Raw genomic sequence first — 21,960 nt, forward strand, 5'->3', positions numbered from 1 at the left:
TTTGGACTGTTATCTACCTTAATCACTAACTATTTTTCCCCATAGGTAGATAATGATGACTTTAATATTTCCTTCGTGAAGTCAAATGACGAAAACAAAACAATAGAAATAAATGACTTACAAGTATTCACGAGGTATTCTGTGGTGATCATAGCATTTGTTGGAAATGTTAGTGAGGCGTATGCAGAAGGGAAGCCAAGTGCGGAAGTGATTGTTACTACTCTGGAATCAGGTAAGGAATGTTTCTCACCTTTCCTAACAGTTAACTGCGGATTGGCTGCTGGTCTTTCTTACCTCTCACTCTTCTGGAGAAAAGATGTGCACTACGAGACACTGGCAGAGCCTAAGAAAATCAAAATCAATGATGCTGTAATGGAGAAAAGTAAAGTTTGTCTACACTTTGGAGGCAAATCGGGATGTGTAGAAGATCCAGTCCTTGTAAATATGGAACCAAATTGAATGCGTCCCTCTGTAGTATTTTACATTTGTCAAACCTGCTGTTTTAGAAATGAATTGCTATGCCTACCAGGTAATTCATCTAAATGTTTTCAGCTAGCAGTGTTCCATCTAAAAATTTCACTTTGATTATGTTGGTCCTGATTTTTTTAATGAAAATTAACTGATACTATTAAATAATCTGATATTAGAATCAGGTCACATATAGTCATTTTCTCAGTCAAGTGATGTACCCTATTACGTGATTCTTTTATAAATGTCAGAATCCATGAAGGTTTCCTCTAGTTCTGTAAGCGGGGTCTGAATGAATAAAAAGACCATAGAAGTCAGTAGGAATTGAATGTGGAGAGTGAATCTCCCAGGGCCTGCTTGCCCACCTTCTCTAGACTCCCAAGGTTCTTTGCCACTAGATATATCTTGGGAAATATCAGGTGAAGGGTTGTGTCGCTATGGTCTATTTGTTGCTGTCTCTAAGGTACACAGAGGAGGTAAAAATATTTTTCGCCTGTTTCTTTACTATGCTGTTTTCCAATAGTTCCTGCAAAGTGAGGACTCTTAATTTGCAAGGTCCTTTTTCTTGTGCTAAGATCCCATGTGTTTCTGTTTTACTGCCAACTATTTATATTGGGATCTATATTTTGATTGTGCTTTTTTACATTTTTTCCTCATGCTTCTTTGTGAGCAAAGTTGGTAAATACACTCACATGTGTACCACAAAATAGGGCTCATCAAGCTTATCCTAACAGTGGTTCTCAACCTGTGGGTCGCGACCCCCACAGGTTGCATATCAGATATTTACATTATGATTCATAACAGTAGCAAAATTGTAGCTATGAAATAGCAACAAAATGATGTCATTGTTGGTGGTCACCACAATATTAGGAACCACATTAAAGGGTCAAAGCGTTAGGAAGGTTGAGAGCCACTGCACCAGGAGGTAGTTAATAGTGCTATTACCAGAAGAAAAAAAAAATAAGCGAGCTAAGCGTCTGAGAATAGAATTCATGATGTAAAGGCTTGAGTAATTTTGGGATAAGAAAGTGTTGCCAACATCGAGAGAATTCCATGCCTCATCCAGCTTTAAGCCTGATTCTCGATTTGCAGAAACACTTTCTATATAAAAAAAAAGGATAAAATTTTTAAGTAATGTAAATATGTAGAAACATGTACAAAAAATATCTGTTTAAACCAAACTAAGCTTTAGTTTGTCTGTAAAGCATTCTACTTAGCATGGGATATTTCACAAAGTGATGAATTTTCCTGCTTGTCTTTTTTACTCTCTTTTATTTGTCTGCATTTGAGGGGTGCTGCAAGATTCTCTCTACAAAGAAGTGCCAAGTTAACCAAGTTTGAGTGTCTAAACTGTGAGGCCACATCTTATGTCTTCCTTACAGACAGTTTTGGCTGAAAAAAAAGTTTCCATATCATTCAGATGACAATAGATGTACAAATCCATTTTGATGGTGTGATATAAAGAACAGTACTCTTCAATCCTAATGTTTTTTCATGTATCTTTTTATTTTATAATTTACTATGACTGGTGACATACTAAACTGTTTTTTGAGGGTGATTTGCTTTGTTTTAATAAGGGAGTGTTTTATTGGCACAGAGTATCAATTATACAGAGTAATGAGTGTCATTGTGACAGTTACTTATACATTGGTCATCTGCAACTTCTTTGACCTCCTCTTCATGATTGTCCTCCTTCCTAAAATAGTCTTCTAAAAGAAAAACATCTTTAAATTTTAATTATTTCTTTAAGGATTCCATTCATTGAGTTTTAATCATATTTGACTCCATACCTCAACTCTTCCTAGGCACACCCTTTTCCCCTTTATGCCATTTTTCTGCCCCCATCTTATCAAGGCCAATTTGTGTTGCACAAATATTCTTAGATTGTAAGTCCTTCTCCTGGAATGCATTCAACTTATCATGACTCACAACTTTATAGAAAACGGATTCTTTCTTTCCCAGCAGCTAACTCTTGTCGCTAGTGCCTTGGCTAGGGAAGGGACATTGCGCCCAGTCCCTTCTTCATGCTGAAATGTTGTCTAACTTGGGCTTTCACAAGCATTGTGCATGCTATCGCAACTAGAATGCATTTATATGTACAACTGTCCTGCTGTGTTTTTATTTTAGTATAATGAACTGGAATTTTATAAATTCCAGCAATTAAAAAATCCAATTAGAAAACTGTTAAAAGACATAAAAAGATATTTCATCCATCAGAAGGTATGGTTAGGAAATAAACACATAGTAAGATAAGATTTCCAGACCATTAGCCCTAGCACAAAGGCAAATTAAACCAACATCATGTAACTGTGTATCTACTGAAACGGAATTACATAATAACCCTAAAAGTAGTGATAATATCAAATGATGGCAAAGATGTAAGTTGAACTCTGACACTTGTCAGCAGGAATATAAAGTGTGATAGACACATGGAAAAATATTTGGCAGTCTCTTGTAAAACTAAACATGTACTTCCCATATGGTCAAGCAATTAATAGTCAACGATGATCAGAAAGAATCTAAAACTTCTGTTTATATATGCATGGATAGTAAAGTCAGCCTTACAGGAATGACAAAAGCTACAAACAGCACAGATGCCTTTCCTTGTTAAACAAATCAATTAAGCCACAAAATGAAACACTTCTTGATGACAATCAAGGCTACTGTCCCTTTCTCCTGTGGTTGGAGACTACATCTGGGAAGATGACTCAGAGGGTACAGATATTTGTCACCAAGACTAATAACCAGAACTCCATCCCAGGGATCCACGTGTTGGAAGGAGAGGACAAAATCCTGCAAACTGCTTTCTGCCCTCCGCATGCTCAACACGGCACCCACATGATTACCTATCAGAAAAAAAACAGAGAAATAACTATAGGAGGAGATTATGCCTTTGTTTCCCGGCCACCCAGACCTGAATAATCACATGAAAACTATATTAATTACAACACTATTTGGCCAATGGCTCAGGAGTATTTCCAGCTATCTCTTACATGTTAAATTAACCCATTTTTATTAGTCTGTGCATTGCCACATGACCGTGGTGTTACCTCATTTTCTACTTCCGGTTTCCTTGGTGGTTGGCTATGTCTTTCAACTTCGGCAGCTAAATGGCATCTTCATGACACTGCCTTCTTTCTTCCTCCATCTCTGCTTGGATTTTCCACCTTGTTATAATCTGCCCTGCCATAGGCCAAAGTAGATTCTTTGTTAACCATCGATAATAAAACATATTTACAGCAAATAGAGGGAAATCCCACATCAAATAGCTTTTTGCAAAAGGCTGAAATATTGAGATACACACACACACACCTCAAAGCCATCACACTATCGATATGCTGGAAATGACAACAGAGATGAAAACTTTCTATTACAGGGAGGCATGTAATAAAAACACAAAGGCATGGAAGGTAAGAGTTCTTAGGTGATGGGCCAGTTCTATCTTTTCTATGTTAGTAATTGCAGGAATTTATATATGGCTTACAATTCCATAAATTGAATCACACACAAAACTATGAAAACATTGGTGATAACAGAACAAGGCCTGTATCACATATATGCCTGTTTTCTAGCATATATATAAAGCTAAATAAATCCATATGCAGTGTCACCACGGGGAACTGCAGGAAGGTTACACGGGGCTCTGATCCTCTTGGTGACAACTTCCTATGAATCTGTTTTATTTTTGAATAAAGTGATTGAGGAGGCATGTCCTGTGGAAGTTGGCCTGCTAATGAAATAGGGGGTGCTGGCTTTAATCTCCAATTGTGAACGCAGAGCTCCCGCACAAGGAAAATAAACAAACTGAAGTACCAATGGAATTTCTAGGAAACAAAGTCAGTGTGCTTGGTCATTTTTCTAGTTTCCAGAATACATGATTTTGGTAGTATGTGTAATTAGCCTTTCAAAACAGAAGTGTGAAGGAAATATATTTTATATTGCGATTTAAAAATTATAATTGTCAACTTCTCATTTCTAGTGCCCAAGGACCCACCTAACAATATGACATTTCAGAAGATACCAGATGAAGTAACAAAGTTTCAGTTAACATTCCTTCCGCCTTCTCAACCCAACGGAAATATCCAAGTATACCAAGCGTTGGTTTACAGAGACGATGACCCGACTGCTGTCCAGATTCATAACCTCAGCATTATCCAGAAGACGGACACGTCTGTCATCGCAGTGTTAGAAGGATTGAAAGGTGGACATACGTACAACATCAGCGTAAGCAGCTGTAGCTTGGCGCTGCCCAGCCCGTTTGTAAAGTCAGCACTGCGAAATATGTCTGCATAGCACATTTCAGCCTTTTTCCTTATAAAATACAGCAAGTACTATTAGCTAAGAGCCCTTTCTAGGAATAGCGAGGATGCAGTAATAAAGAAAGGAAATGAACATTAAACATAAAGGAGTAGTGACATGCAGAGTGACTGCTGCCCTAAAGAAAACTATAAATGGAACATGCAAAAGTGAATTTTGAAGAAAATCGCAAGAACAGGCCATTTTGTCATTTTCTTTCTCTAAAGCCCGTGATTCTGCTGGATGTTAATAATAATTTTATAAAGGATGTGAGACATGCAGAAACATGTGTGCAAGTTCACATGTATGAGCATATACCCAAATTACTTTTTCCCATGCTTCTTATATATATATATATATATATCTTTAATGTAGAAATAGACTTACAGAACCACCGTTCCTGCAGAGACCAGGAAAGCAGAGAGGCGAACACGCCCCCTAAAGGGCGGGGCTTATCCCTACATCTCCCCTTTTTGTCTAAATAAGACAGAACTAAACCAAATAGAACTATATACAATAATAACAAATAATAAATATAACAAACGATATTGAGAACAAAAGTTTTGCTAAACATTCTATCTCAAGGAGTCTAAATAATGTAGAGAGTAACTACAATTATATAATCTTGAACTCCGTCAAAGATCTGAGAAGGGAATAAATATTTTTATCACCCCTTAGGGATTATAAGCAAAATTGTTTTGGTTCAAAAACATCACATTTCAGTAACCTATCATCCATTATAACAATCCCTAGGATAGTTTCCCTCCCTCAAAGTAATTCTTAGTACTTATCAATGTAGTTATATAAGAATATTGTTCATAATAGGTAAATTTGTTCCTTGCTTCAATTTTCTATCTTCCTGGGGGTTCTTCTTGCATTTCCAGTTAAGTTTAATGAAACATCTATTAGAAAAATGAGTGGTCATTTGAACCCCAGTTCAAATCCTGGTTTCTATATCCATCTGGGAAACTTCTTCAAAAGTTGATTGACAGTCCACTTTTACAAGTTAAAACTTGGGGATAGGAAAGGAAACTTTTGCAGGACATGTTGGGAGGAACCGTTATTTACAGTGGTAGTATAGAAAAAAATGCTATATCAATGTGGCTGCTGAAATAAGAGTACAGAAGAAATAAAACAAAACACAGCTGGTCTCTAAAGGAAAAATGTAACTACTTGCAAGTTTCAATGACACCATCTTAGGATATTGAAGTTTATCGTGAATATTTGTATTTATTTAGATGTCTAAGTAACTTCTATGCATCTTATTATTTAAGAAGTGCTTCCTCTTTTCTCACCGTTCTTTTTACTCATCACCACAGTTTAAGTCATATACTAAAGAAATAAATCATTTATTTTGAATAGTTCCTTTTTAAATGTTACAGATGCCCCCAATTTTTTTCAGTTATTGAAACCAAAATTCATAAGACTTGTTTATTTAATATAGTTACCGTATACCATGTATTTATCAACAAAAATATTTCCAAAATATTGACATAAGGAAAGGATGGACCATTAATATATGAGTTCATTCCAGAGACTATATTATATATGCCAAATTGTATTTACTAATTTCAAGGAAGTTGGGCTACTCTTGTGGTCTTTGTTTTCTTCAGCTAGATGAGGTGAAAGCGGGGACTCTGGGTCTTCAGCTTCCTGAGCACAAAGCTAATTGAAAGGACTCCCATTTGTGTAAATCACCCTCTGTGTACACAAACAGAAATGTTTTATGAGTATATGCCGCATTATGTAGGCTATGCATCGGATACTTTGGGGCAGGGGTGAAGAAGGGCATAAAGGCCAACTTTCAGGAGGATGATTTAATACAGGAAAATGGGGAGGCGGGAGGAGTTGGGTTTCATCTCCGACACAAGAAGAAGATCTTGAATATGGATTTAAAGGAGGGCAAAATGTGCTAGCTACAGAGAGAAGTAACAGATGTTAGAGTCGAGGGTGAGGTAGGATAAGCATGGTGGTTGTCTACTCTTTTCCTCCCATGGGTTCAAATGGCAGCCAGCCATCCTGGTCTTGGTGCTGGGACCTTTGTGTCAGCATTTAGTCTCACGATTTAGTTCCAGAATATTAATTGTAAGAAACTCTTGATCGTTCATGTTCTTATGATCTTTATGGTAGTAAGCAGGTTTGAGAAAATATAATTAATAGGCAGATACAATTGTTTTTTAAAAGGGATCATTTTTTTTAATTGTTTTTAACCATGCTCACTTGCACGTGCATAGACAGAAAGCTTGGAGTTGTGATAAAGCCTTTCTTTGCTTTAGGTTTACGCTATCAACAGTGCTGGCGCTGGGCCAAAAGTGCAGATGCGAATAACCATGGATATTAAAGGTACAAATGAACTGCCTTCCATTAAACTGTTGTTTTCTTTTAACCAGATGATGATTGTAATCTGAATCACGTGCAGGAGGCCAACCTTTGCTTGATGTGTATGCATGTGATGTGCTTGTATATTAAGCAATAGTGGGTGCATATTAAAAGTATGGTTTAAGCATCAAAATGAAGACATGAATTACTGTTGAAGAGAATGTCTGTCTTAAAGGTTGTCACCTAAACTTTATTTTTATTGGAAAGAGAGGTTTTTAAATCTCTGTTTTTGTTAGGAGTTGGATTTTGCTCAGGTGACTACCAAACCCCCACATAAGCAACCTTGTAATTTTAACTTTAACCTATATCTACTGCTTCATTATTTTGGCGGGTATTTTAGTAAAGTTCTCCTCTAGCAAATAACCATAAGACCCCAAAGCAGAATTTAAGCCCACTTGACCAAAAAATGCCTGCCTGGATATTGAAATCAAGCATTTTTTTTGCTACTTCTATCACATAACGAAATACTAAAAAAAATGAAAGAAAAAAAAAAGGTCCCAAGATGTTTAAGAAAACCCTCGTCCAGCCCTAATAAGAGGGTTTGTGCCTAGTCTTGTTGTGACTTACTATGCTGTGTTCAGTTGGTATCCCTGGGAGGTCTGCTTTTTCCTGAAGGGAAATGAAAGAGGAGTGGATCTAGGGAAGAGGGGTGTCGGGTGGGGGTTGGAAGGAGTGGACAGAGGGAAAAAAATGAAAGCAACAACAAAAAACCCTTAAGGATTTGTTCCAGGGTACCTGTAGTAGAATCCCACCAAGCATGTCTTTCTAAAGAGATGTGTAATGTCCCCTTCTTTGGAAGGGACAGCAGAGTACAGTGGCTGGCCTACATGCCTTTCAGGCTATTTGGGTAACTCTTGAGACTGAATCCTGGATTGGTCATTTGATTGCTGTTTGACTTTGGAAGATCTTCCCAACATACATAAGTCTAGAAAGTGCAGATGCTATTATTTTCTACCTTGCAGATTGCTAATTATAAGAATTAAGAGTGAGAGCATTTGAAAAAATCCTGTAAACAACACCTGAAATTTGTTATTATCAAGAGTATGAGATAGTTATTGTCAGAAGCAATTTTACATTTAATCTTTTAATAATGACTAATACGTATAGGTGTGTTCTTATTTATAAGCCTTGTTTATTTTATTTGATAAATTCTGGAGGAGTGTTTCAGTAGTTAAAAGCACTTGATGCTTCTTCAAAGCCCTTAGATTCAGGTTGCAGCACCTGCTGTGGGTGGCAGTGCCCTATTCACTTCACTTCTGGGTTCCAAAGCCCTTGCTCTCTTCATACTGGGCAGGTCCCTTCATGCACACTGTGCATATACAGACAGGCAGGCACATATACACATACACATTAAGTTTTTTGACCAGTAACTCTCTATCTTGGAATATACAAACACATAAGTTGTTTCAGCTGTAATTTTTTTTTCACAGAATGACTTTAGGAAGCACAAAGGAGAGGTGAAGCCATACCATCAAAAATGTTTGCATCCCTTTGTATAGGCACACATATATACAAACACAGTGTATACAATTTTTTTGTTTTACCAAAATTTCCCATTTTACATGTTTCACCCACCTCCATCCCAAAATGATTCTGGCCTCCACTCTTTATCCAAAGCCCACAGAGAGATGCAAGAGCATGGGGTTGTGGTGAACTCCCCTAGAGAAAATTTGTCTTTAGTGCTACCTGTGATTTTCTTAGCTACATGGTGTATTGAATTAGAAGCAGTCCCGCTAAATTTTTATGTGACAGATAATATACAGTTGCATTGTGGCACCCCGATAATGGGTTCCTGTTACTGAAATTTGTCCTTGAGGGCTGCTGGTGACCTCATTGAGTGTTCAGAAAAGAAAAAAGCCCCAGGCCTCTTCCTACTAAACCCCTCTCTCTACTCTGTGGCTGCTACATCAGGCATTTGTAGCTGAAGGCTTTTGCAACCTACTCCTGTGCTTTGCCTCTTCCTTTGTCACAGAGTTTACTCTCAATGAACCGCATGCGCATGCGTACCCAGTCTCATTCCAACCTTGACTTGTCAGAATAACAAAGTGGTGTATCAACTAAGAGATTTGCTTTTGAATCCAATGCACAAGAAAGAGTGAGTCAAATACTCAACTCAAAAGGTTTTACTCAAACCCTGTCATTCAGATTTTACATCTGTTGGCTCAATTCTCAACTATTAAAAGGAAACAATATTGCAAATTTTGTGAAACTGTTCAGAGATCCTTTCCTTCATTTTCTTTTAAAGATTGAAGTCTGGGTATGTAACTGTCATACAATAAATATGCATATGTATACACACATGTAAACACATACACAGCTATTAGAAGAACTGAAAGCAGCAGAACCCCCAAAAAATATTGGTTTGGGAATTTTTGTGCTTATTGATAAAATATTAAATATTATGATATCTTTGAATCTATCTTAAAATATCTACTAATGTTAAAGATAAAATATTTTATCACACAAATGTCATGAACAAGATCCAAACTCCCAGATCTCATGTAAAACTCAAGCAGACATAGTGATTGCATGTAATCCAGCACTATGGTGGCAGAGGTTCAGGATCTCCAGGATAAGTTGGCTACCTAGACTGGCTGGATTCTTTATGGTTCTAGTGAAATAAAGTCAAGAGTGATCAAAGCAGACATGAAATATCAAATTCAGTCTGCCTCAAGAGTGTACATACTTATGTGTACACATCTGTACAGTTGTGCACCTATGCGCATACATTACATATATGCAACATCAATATACACATAAAATGCACATTTATTTAATTCTACGATTTGGAATATTTTCTATTAAAATAACAGGGCAACTGAAGTCAACTGTTTGAGGTTAATTATTATAGAAAATGCTGAATACTATTTTTAAAAAGTAAATTTTTGCTCTAGGATAAAGAAATCTTATTGAAGAAATAATAGTGAAGAAATATTATGCAGCTGTACCACATACTGTAGCCATTAAGAAGCAAGAGTTAGCATTGTATCTCTGGCTGCGTAAGACTCACACAAGAAACCAATTTGCAGGGTAATTGGAAAACCTGGTGTATCTGTATTTAAAAAACTCAATAGTAAACAGTCTGTTACATATCAATCTGAAATTGTACCTGGTAATATGGACGTTACTCAAAGGGAGCCTGTTATTCAGGTTTTGATATGGATTACCAGTAAAAAGAAGTTACTCTGAAGAGGATGGGGAGTAATCAACCAAATAACAAAAGTGAAGAAAAAGAACACACAAAATATACAAAAGTGTTATTGAGATATAAATAATTTTTGAAAATTATTTGTGACAGCATTTATGGATTGTTTTTATCGCTTGAAGAAGAGTTGCATGTCTGGAAAATTGCACCTGGGCTCCAGTTTCTCAGGAAAGTCTCAAATACATAATTACACTTTTATGAGATAATAATTATTGTTTATCTACTGTACCCAAAGACAACTTGTAGTTTGCAGGTGTTGTCACTTTCTCTGTCAGTTACTTGCATGAAATGAGAATGTGAAGTTTATTCTTTTATGCTCAGAAAAAAAATTAATCATATTTTACTGTTTTTAGCTCCAGCACGACCCAAGACCAAGCCAATCCCTATTCATGATGCCACAGGAAAACTGCTCGTGACGTCAACAACAATTACAATCAGAATGCCGATATGCTACTACAATGATGATCATGGGCCAATCAAAAATGTCCAAGTGCTGGTGGCAGAAACAGGAGGTAGCTCAGATTCAGTCTACTTTGGGAGACTGGAGAATGTGAATTTTTAAATGCTAAGGAAGTTCGACTCAAAATTATCAAGTAAAGTTGACTCAGGATTCTAACTAATTTAAGGTTATCAATTATCTAACTAATTTAAGGCTATAAATAGACTATTAATATTATCAGTAATTATTTTAATAACTTACATCAAAAATGCTGTTCTCAAATAAGAAAAGGCCTAATCATGATATGTGATCTATTTTTGCATACTGGTTGGAGTAATTTGATTTGGCCAAGATAGAACCTTTTATTTATAGCTTTTGTCTGTCATTTGTTTTTTTTATATAATTTTTATCGAGTTACATATTTTTCTCTGCTCCCCACTCTTCCTCAGCCCTCCCCTTCGCCCATGTTCCCCATGCTTCCAATTTACTCAGGAGATCTTTTCTACTTCCTATGTAGATTAGACCCATGTATGTCTCTCTTAGGGTCCTCTTTGTTATCTAGGTTCTCAGGAGTTGTAAATTGTAGGCTGGCTTTTCTTTGCTTTATGTCTAAAAGCCACTTATGAGTGAGTACATATTATATTTATCTTTCTGGATCTGGGTTACCACACTCAACCCAAATGCTCCTCAACCAAAGATGGGTAAAGAAAATGTGATGCATTTACAGAATGAAGTACAAATAGCAATAATAATAATAATAATAATGACATCTTGAATTTGTCATTCAAACAAATGGATGGAGCCAAGAGAAAATCTTGATAGTTTCTTTAGAAATATGAACATTAGTGAGACATGACTGATGAACTTTTTTTTTTACTTTAGTGATTCTCAACCTTCTTAATGCTGTGATCCTTTACTATCGTTTTTTCATGTAGCAGTGAACACCCCCATCATAAAATTACTTTTGCTGCTACATCATAGTTGTAATTTTGTTACTGCTACGAATCGTGATATTATCTGAGGTGCAGAATATCTGATATGTGGTCCCTGTGAAAGGGTCGATCAACCTCTATGGGTGTCTCAACCCATAGGTTAGGAACCACTATCCCATTTGCTACATCAGCACAACTATAGTACTTCAAATTCCTGTGTGATGGACGACTGTCCAAGTTCATAAACTGAATGGTCCCAATGGTTCATGGCATGACTCTTGCTGCGTCTAGAATTCTCTAATGGAATCGTAAAATGCTGTGTTGATGTGAAGATACTTTCAGTGTGATTTGTGGTGGGTGTTCTTTTTCCCTTCTACTAGCTCAGCAAGATGGAAATGTGACAAAATGGTATGATGCATACTTCAACAAAGCGAGGCCGTATTTTACAAACGAAGGATTCCCTAATCCCCCGTGTATAGAGGGAAAGACGAAGTTCAGTGGTAATGAAGACATCTATGTGATAGGCGCTGATAATGCCTGTATGATCCCTGGCAATGAAGAGAAGATTTGCAATGGCCCTCTGAAACCAAAAAAGCAATATTTGTAAGTATAGTTTATATCAACTGTTCACAACACTACAAGTTCATTAATGTATGCCATCTATCTGCCAGTCCATCCTTTCATCCTTCTGATGAGTGATGGAATCGTGGGCCTGATTGTGCATGCACTGGAAATGAAGAGCTGGACGAGGCATTATCTATTCATTGCAAAGACATACCAATTTATGGGAAAGGTATACAATCCTGAAAGAAAGTATGATTTGATGTGATAAGTTGTTTAAAATGAGTTTGAAACATATGGCACTAGAGAACACACAATGTGGGAGAAGTTAGTTATCTCTGTAATTAATAGATTAATAGTGTGGTTGATGTGTTGGAACTCAGTGTTTTGATTTTTTTTTTAACCATAGACAATAATGTATATAGGCTTTCAGAAAGTCTTGTGGTCTTTCAATTAGTTAAGGTTTCCTTTTATGATACCAATACCAATCCCTCTCTCTTTTTTTATCCCATCAGATATATGAATGATTGCTTTCTTAATTTTTGTTGAATTCATTGATATTATTTGCTGTTTAATTGTAGATATTATTTTATAAAAGTAAGTTGGCAGTTTAGAAGATAATTATCTTAGCCTTGATTTTTCCAAATCTTATTGTTATTACTAATTTTTAAAAGTAGGTGCTCACACTTCAGCATGTTAGTTAAAATGATATTAAATTCCTTATGAATGTTTTTGACTGAATTAGAATTAGAAAATTTAGAATAATTTGGCAAGTGAAAAATAATGTTCTGCCCCCCCTCCCCCCAATGCCACATTACTAAAGATATCTTGTCTTCTTCCTCTTCCGGGGGGACTCATATATCTCTCTTAGGATTCTTTTTGTTTCCTGTTTTCTCTGGGGTTGTAGATTGTAGGCTGGTTATCCTTTGCTTTATGTCTAATATCCACTTATGAGTGAGTACATACTGTGTTTGTCTTTCTGTATCAGGAAAGGATGGTAGGGGAGTGGGGGGGGAGAAGGAGAGTGGGGAGGGTAGAAAAGGAGTGGGGAGGGTAGAAAAGGAGTGGGTAGAAAACATGAGAGATGATGAAGATCCAATTGGATGAAGGACTGAAAGGGAGAACAAGGAAAGAGATACCTTGAAAAGGGGAGCCATTCTGGGGTTAGCCATTATGAAGTTCCCAGGTACTAGGGAAATTTCCAGGAACCCACAAGGATGACCCCAGCTAAGAATCTAAGCAATACTCGAGAGGGTACCCCAAATGTCCTTTCTCTATAATCAGATTTATGACTACTTTAATTGTAATCATAGAACCTTCATCCAGTATCTGATGGGAGCAGATGCAGAGATTCACAGCTAAGCACTTGGCCAAACTCGTGGAGTCCAGCCATAGAAAGGGAGGAGCAGTATTATAAGCAAAGGGACCAAGACCATGATGGGGAAACCCACAGAAATAGCTGACACAAGCTAGTGGGATTGACAGCTGGGGAAGACTAAACTAGGCTCTCTAAATGTGGGTGACAGTTTTACAGCTTAGACAGTTTGTGGGGCGACTATCAGTAGAACCAGTATTTATCCTTAGTGCATGAACTGGCTCTTTGGAGCCCATTCCCTATAAAGGAATACTGTGCTCAGCCTAGATACAGAGGGGAGGACCTTGGTGCTGCCTCAAGTGATGTAACAGACTTTGTTGATTCCTTATGGGAGGCCCCACCCTCTCTTGAGTATGGGGTGGAGAGAAGGTGGGGAAGTGGGAGGATGGGAGAGAGAGAGAGAACTGGGATTTGCATGTAAAATAAGATTGTTTTAAAATTAAAATAAAAAAGAAATAATGATTTATTATCAAAGGCAATTAGTTTAAATTTTGGTTGTTATTTGAACTAAACATCATTTTAAAAATGATAAAATTTTATATTTACTCTTATTTGCTGTTTTTTGCATATTGTTTTCTAAAAAGATTCCTTTCATAACAGATGCTATCATACGAGTTTGATAATGCTAGAGAAAAATCATGCACTGTAATTTGTTTTATAAATTTGAATGGTTGTTGTATTTTGGTTTTCAAGTTAGGTAATTTCAGGTGTCTTCAAGGATGATCTTCTGCATTGTTTGTGTTTTATATTTGTAAAAACGGGTAAGCACAATTAGACACATAATGAAAATAGCAATTATTGTTTTTAATTTGTGTACATGTGAACAAGACAATTCCACTTAATCTTTGTTCTTTGGTTCTGCAATATTTCCAAAAATAAGCTACACTAGTTACTATGCTTCATATTTTAATTACAGTAGCCACATTGTTATTCATAGTAAATTGTTCCATTTAAACATATCTGTGAGTGAGATTATCAGCTTAATGTTCTTCGACTACTGCTGCTTCATGAGTTTGGTCAAATCACAACTCATTGTCCCCTCAAAGTCAATGAGCCTGCGAGCAAGATAATTAGTTACTTGATTAGATTAAAGTATAGACCTTTCCTTACTATAGCTTAGTCTTAAGCTCATGTCTTGTAATTTATTTTTCATGAATAAACTATTAATTTTCAATAATTATTTGTCAAAATAATTCCTTGAAAAGATAATGGGATATGAAAATTGTTTTTCTTGTATAATTTTAAAACAATATCTTTGACTAACATAAACAAAAGTTCTCAGTAGAATACTTTCAAAATGAGTTAAATAAAACATCAAAAATGTCATCTCCCCTGATGAAATAGGCTTCATCCCAGAGATGTAGGAATAGTTCAACATAGGTAAAGCAATAAACATAACTTAAAACATAGATTCAAGAACAGAAACCACAATGTCATCTCATTAGTTATAGAAAAAGACCTTTGACAAAATCAAGCATCCATTCATGATAAAGTTCTAGTGGAACTATAGGTACAAGAGATGAACTTCAGCATAATAAAAGTAATATACAGGAAACCTACAACCAATGTCATCCAAAACAAAACTCAAAGAATTTTCATCCAAATTAGAAATATGGCAAGGATCTCCACTTTCTCCATACCTATTCAACAAAGTGCTTGATGTCTTAGCTCAAACAATAAGACAAGTAAAGGGGTTAAAGGGAATAAAAATTGGAAAAGAAGTCACAGTATCATAATTTGCATATAACGTGATTATATGTGTGCATGTAGGTATGTATGTATATATGTACGTAACCTTTAATACTTAATTGGAAAACTCCTAAGTCTGGTAAAACACCAGCAAAAACATCATCAAAGTACCAGAATATAAAATTAACCAATGAAATCAGAAGCTTTTCTAAACATAAATGACAAATGTGTTCATAAAAAAAATAAAAAACAGTACCACTCACTATTGCCTAAAAGTTATCTTACGATGAATCTTTTTTTTTCTTTTATAGGTTCAAATTTAGAGCCACAAATGTCATGGGACAATTTACTGACTCAGATTACTCTGACCCTATTAAAACTCTAGGTAAGATTTTGTAGTTTAACTTATCGCTACTTTTTCTTTTTTATGGGTATGCATGTGTAGTATCTGTGCATGCAGATATGCATGTTTGCTTGAGTGTGGGTGCAAATGTATAGCAGGTGAGCATGCATTTGTGTTCATATGCATGTGGAGGCTGGAAGTTGATGTCTCTTTCCATCATTGTCTGCTCTATTTATTGTGAAAGGGCCTTTTGATGAATTCAGAGCCTTTAGATTTTGCCGATAGTAGCCATCTTGTGACCTCCAGGGGTCTTGTGTTGTGACTACAGACCATCACCATGCACACTAATCTTTTAACATGATCTCTGGGATCTGAAATCCGGTTCTCTACTATGCAAGTCAGACACATTATCCACCAAGCTATCCTTCGAGCCTCTACCTATGATATCAATGTATTTATATGATGGTAACAATTATTAAATGTTTGGTAAATAAACCATGGCTGCATAGTCTTTGGTTACAAATGTATCTTAAAGATAACTTTTTAAGGAAAACTGATATTTTCAACATCCTTTTAAACGATAGATTCTCCAACTATTCACATCTGGCTATAAATTTTGTTAAAGTGTTCATTTCTTGATGATATTCTAAATAATAAAGTATTTTGTTCTTTTTTTTTTTTGGTTTTTCGAGACAGGGTTTCTCTGTGGTTTTGGAGCCTGTCCTGGAACTAGCTCTTGTAGACCAGGCTAGTCTCGAACTCACAGAGATCCGCCTGCCTCTGCCTCCCGAGTGCTGGGATTAAAGGCGTGCGCCACCACCGCCCGGCTTTGTTCTTTAAATATATTGCTTACACTATAAAATTCTTCATAAGTGAGAAATCATATAATAATGTTTTACCTTGAAAAATTCTCAAAACTACAAGCTGCCCTACAAAGGGGGGGCAGTAAAACAATCAGGAACCATGTAGTCTGAAGACATGATTTCTTACATTTTTCTAAAAGGCATAATATAGAACACAGTTTCAAGATACTTGGCAGTGTTTTGATTTTCATTTCTCTGATGGCTAAGGATGTTGGGCTTTTCCTTAAGTATCTTTTAGCCATTATGGATACTTCTGCTGAGAGTTCTCTGTTTAGATCAGTACCCCATTTTTTTTTATTGGATTATTTGTTCTTTTCATGGCCAATTTCTTGAAAATTTTGGAAAACAGCCCTCAGTCTGATGTGGGATTGGTAAAGATCTTTTCCCATTTTTGTAGGCTGCCATTTTGTATTGTTGACCATGTCGTTTGCTTTACAGAAGCTTTTCAGTTTCAAGAGGTACCATTTATTAATTGTTTCTCTCAGTGTCTGTGCTACTGGGGCTATATTTAGGAAGTGGTCTCCTGTGCCAATGTGTTCAAGTGTACTTCCCACTTTCTCTTTTATGAAGTTCAGTGTGGTTGGCTTTATGTTGAGGTCTTTGATTCATTTGGACTTGAGTTTTGTGCATGGTGATAGATATGTATCTATTTTCATCTTCTACATGTTGATATCTAGTTATGCCGGCACCATTTGTTAAATATGTTTTCTATTTTTCCATTTTTTTATATTTTGCTTCTTTGTCAAAAGTCAGGTGTTCATAGATGTGTGGATTAATATCTGAATCTTTGATTTGATGCCATTGGTCCTCCTGTCTGTTTTTATGCCAATAACAAGCAGTTTCCAGTACTATATCTCTGTAGTAGAGTTTGAAGTCAGGGATTGTGATGTTTCCAGAAGTTCCTTTATTTTACAGGATTATTTGGCTATCCTGAATTTTTTGCTTTTCCATATAAAGTTGACTATTGTTCTTTTGAGGTCTGTGAAGAATTTTTCTGGGCATTCTTACACCTGTAAGAATGGCCAAGATCAAAAACACTGATCACAACTTATGCTGGAGAGGATGTGGGGTAAAGGGAACACTCCTGCATTGCTGGTAGAAGTACAAACTGGTTGCAGCCCCTTTGGATATCAGTATGACGATTTCTCCGAAAAATAGGAAACAACCTTCTTCAAGACCCAGCAATACCGTTTTTGGGTATATATCTAAAGGATGCTCAATCATACCACAAGGACATGTGCTCAACTATGTTCATAGCAGCATTATTTGTCATAGCCAAAACTTGGAAATAACCTAAATGCCCCTCAACCAAAGAATGGATAAGGAAAACATGTGTAAATGGAGTACTACACAGCAGAAAAAAATGACATCTTGTAATTTATGGGCAAATGGATGAATCTAGAAAATATCATATTGAGTGAGGTAACCCAGACCCAGAAAGACAAATATCATATGTACTCACTCATAAGTGGTTTTTAGACATAAAGCAAAGAAAACCAGCTTACAATTCACAATCCCAGAGAACCTAGACAATAATGAGGACCCTAAGAGAGACATACATGGATCTAATATACATTGGAAGTAGGAAAAAACAAGAATTCCTAAGTAAATTGGGAGCATGGGAACCATGGGAGAGGGTAGAAGAAGAGGGGAGAGGAAGGGAGGGGAGCAGAGAAAAATGTATATCTCAATAAAATCAATTAAAAAATTTAAAAGGACACTTGTCAGCAATGGCTTTCTCTTCATTTCGTATACTGCAACCAAGGGAGGGGGCTAAAGAAGCCCCAGTTTCAGAAACACATACTGTTTGTGTTTGGAAAGATGACTACTTTTAGCAAATCATCCAGAACTAATTCCTATGTGCCCTTTAAATGGAGGGCGCCTTCAGCCTGTGAATGATGCAGGACGAAAGATGAAGCTTTCACAAAGGCCACAAAAGCAGTGACCAGGGGGACATAGCCCAGACAGAGCAAACTGAGTCCCAATGGACTGGTAAGTGACCAAGAAGGAACCCATTATCCAACGACTCAAAGTTCAGTGTAATATTCATACATCAGCCATGTAAGGAAGGCCTATTGGACGCTTTCTTAGACTGACCTTTTGGGGACTCCCTCTTGATGGATAGTGGTTTTATAATTGGCTTTTGCCCTGTAATGTTTAAATGGCTATCGGAACAGTGACAGATGCAAGAGGAGGCCATTAACACAGGCCATGGAGTAGAAAAAGGACGCCTGGCAAAAGAGCACGGCAGAGAAGATGAAGTAGAAGGACTCGGAATGGAAATAACATTGATTGTCTCAGTGGTGAGAAAATGCCCATGGATGGAACGGATCCCTGAGCACCTGGGGGCAAGCAAAGAGACATGGATGTGCAAGAATACCTTTGCATCACCAGATGATGACAACGGAAGCCTGAGTCGTTTTCTGTCCCAGGTATGCCGTGCGTCAGTCAGGACAGACGGCATCACTTACAGCAGACCAATGGAACCCAGCGCTGCCGACAAGCCTGCTGAAGACATATACATGAATGTAATCCTAGACTTCATGGAGGGAGGATAGCTCCCATTCAAGGTTATCCAATCATGGGCAGATAAACATTCATTTAGTAATATTTGCATACCATTGGCAACAAGCACTGAACTGAATAGCCTATCAACTAATAATTCAATTTTGAGAGATTTGCCAAGGCTGTCCTTCTCATGGGTGTTAGCATATAGGACTGAAAATAAGGGCCAAGAAAAATCATCTTATACCAACTAACTAAAAGGGTTAAAATTTAGTGAATATCTTGCATTGAGAGAACTCTTTATAACATGTAGTAGTAACTGCGAAATGACATACACCTTACTTTAATTGTATTTAATTGATTTTGTTTTCACTTTAGATTGAGTCCTAGCATTCTCGTTTTCAACAATGACATGGTTTTACTTTTACATCATGTACTCTCTCCAGCTTTTTTAATCTTCCTCCTAAGGCATATGAGTTTGAGGAGACTATGTGTAGGCAATGTGTAGTTTCTAAGATTTAATAGCTGAAGGTTTCTGTGACTTGAAAGCCAGACATCCCTTTCTGTACCTAGCAGGGCCCTTGTCAGAACTGAGCAAGAAGACACCCTAAAGCCCATGGCAAAGGGACTCTCTGATGGCTTTCTGCTGTCATAACACGTACCATTAAATTACTGTGCAAAACATGTCATGGTGTATTCAAGCTGAGAAAGAGAAGGGGGAGGAAGATTGTGTGTGTGTGTGTGTGTGTGTGTGTGTGTGTGTGTGTGTGTGTGTAAGAGAGAAAGAGAGAATTACTATGCCATCTGCACCATTGATCACATTTTGCAAGGTCACCCATAAGCAGAGGGAATGTCCATCTACTCAGAAGATAGTGTTGGTGTGGCACAAACCTCACAAACTCCGCAGCCACACAGATATATTTACTATGCTATTCATATGTGTTGACTTTAGATACCTCAAAATAGCTATGAACGTGCTTAAAGTATTTAACTTTGGAAATCCTATTTCTCCAATGGCGATGCTAATGAATATCTCCTTTATAAATCAACCGAGAGATTTGTTCAGATTAGGGAATGGCTGTGCGAGTATGAAATGATTACTAATGAGGAAACCCGACACTGTTGCTTAAATTCAAACCTGGGAAGTGGCCTTAGAAATCGAACCCTGTGTCCACTCTGAACTCTGTAGCATGCATTGCTACAGATAATACTAACCCACAAGCAAGAAACCTGACGCAGTGGGTTTTAACCTAGCAAAGGCATAGGCGGCATCAGCTTTCCAATCCAGGCAGTGTGACTCTGGCCAGTGTCATGCTACTAACTACTGTACAACATCATGGGGAAGACAAAAGAGACAAAACAACAACAACAAAAAAACCCAACATGTCCTGATGCTGCCTCCAATTTCCTTGTGCCAGAGACTGATGCCTCTGCTTGCTTGCTGTGCTGGGCCCCTTTCTCATCTCAGCGTTTTAAGATATTTCTAGCTGTTCTCGTTTCTTTACCATCGTATCTTGGCTTTTAAGGTTAGCATTTCAGAAATAAGCATGTTTTTGAAGTGTATTTCATTCTCTTTTGGTTTCTGAACAAAGATTTGACAATAGCTTTTTAATTTTTTTAACAATGAATAAATGACTGTTTTCTCACATTCTGATGAGCACTGTTTTTCTCCTTTCAAAATTTTGTCTCTCTGACTGTAGGAAAATGTGCTTGTAGAGCATTTTAGGGCATTCTTATTTTTAAATGAACTGATTGACCATTAGAACAATACCTATTTGTGCTTTGCAATGATGCCATGGTGTATGTAGGGAATACTGAATAGGATACTGAATCATGCCAGTTAGCAGATGCATCACCTCAAACCCTTATCGTGTTTCCCTTCTATATAACCATATTTCAAAAATATTGATATTAGTTTTGGCAAGATAAGTCTGAGTATATTAGCTTACTGGGCGAGCCTGACTACCTCAGTGTGATATACAATTTACCGTAGGGTCAATTTTCAGAAACTGTCCCCTTACTTCTACTGACTTGTCTTCACTTGCCCATTCTTACACACACGTACACACATGCGCACGCGCGCACACACACACTTGTGGGCACGTGCTTTAAAAATCATGAAATAATAAAATTAACTGGAGCTAATTCTTCATGTTGTTTTTAATATCCTAAAAGACTAGTAATTTCATAAGAGAAAGGACAGTCTCCCCGTATGTTAACTCTCAGAGCGTGTATACAGAATGAAGAGCCTAGAATGATGAAGCCAATATGGTAGCATAAGAATAATACCTTTCATTTAACTCAAAGTCTTCATTTTAAAACGTTGAATCCCTGTGCTAAAATTAAGTGATACTAATTTAAGTCAGAAAATAACAGTTAAGAGAAATGTGCTCTTTTTATTATACATTGCTAAACTGCAGTGCTAGAATATATTACTGAAATAAAGCCATTTAATTAACAGAGGCCAAGACTAGGGAGGAAATGGCTTTTGAATATTATGAGTAATACCACATAAAAGAATCCCACTTCGTATGACAGGATTTGGAGAAATGACCTCATTCCTGCATAGCAGTGAATCAGAAAGTGTGCCCTACAATCACGGTACATTGTATCTCCTCCTGAGGGCACTTAGTACATGTGCTCAGAGGATTAAACGCTGTTTATTAATATATTACATGTCATTTCCTCACTTGAGCCAGTGCTTTGAAATGGCAATCTAGTCTGAAATTTCATTTTGTGGTCTCTGAAAACTGTCTCTGAAAAAGGCTCTGTGTCTTACCATCACCTGATCAACGAGGTTCCTTATTCACCTTCCTGTTTCCTTTGACAAGAATATCTCCATAGGAACCCTTACCCTCTCTGAGGAGTGGATGGGGTGGGGGGTTGGGAGAGAGGTGGAGGGGAT

General features: G+C 37.0%; 1 protein-coding gene across 2 annotated transcripts in view; it reads left to right on the plus strand.

Annotated features, from left to right (window-relative positions):
• The window catches only part of Ptprq (protein tyrosine phosphatase receptor type Q), a 176,388-nt gene that overhangs the window by 115,922 nt on the left and 38,506 nt on the right, over positions 1-21,960 (plus strand). For both annotated transcript variants that reach the window (XM_075954552.1, XM_075954553.1), the window contains exons 28-33: positions 46-232; positions 4,448-4,692; positions 7,041-7,107; positions 10,702-10,860; positions 12,100-12,322; positions 15,656-15,729. In XM_075954552.1, the coding sequence (XP_075810667.1) occupies positions 46-232; positions 4,448-4,692; positions 7,041-7,107; positions 10,702-10,860; positions 12,100-12,322; positions 15,656-15,729 (955 nt within the window). The remainder of the gene's footprint in view (positions 1-45; positions 233-4,447; positions 4,693-7,040; positions 7,108-10,701; positions 10,861-12,099; positions 12,323-15,655; positions 15,730-21,960) is intronic.

The sequence above is a fragment of the Microtus pennsylvanicus genome, chromosome 20, assembly GCF_037038515.1.
Source record: "Microtus pennsylvanicus isolate mMicPen1 chromosome 20, mMicPen1.hap1, whole genome shotgun sequence".
NCBI classification, from domain to species: Eukaryota; Metazoa; Chordata; class Mammalia; order Rodentia; family Cricetidae; genus Microtus; species Microtus pennsylvanicus.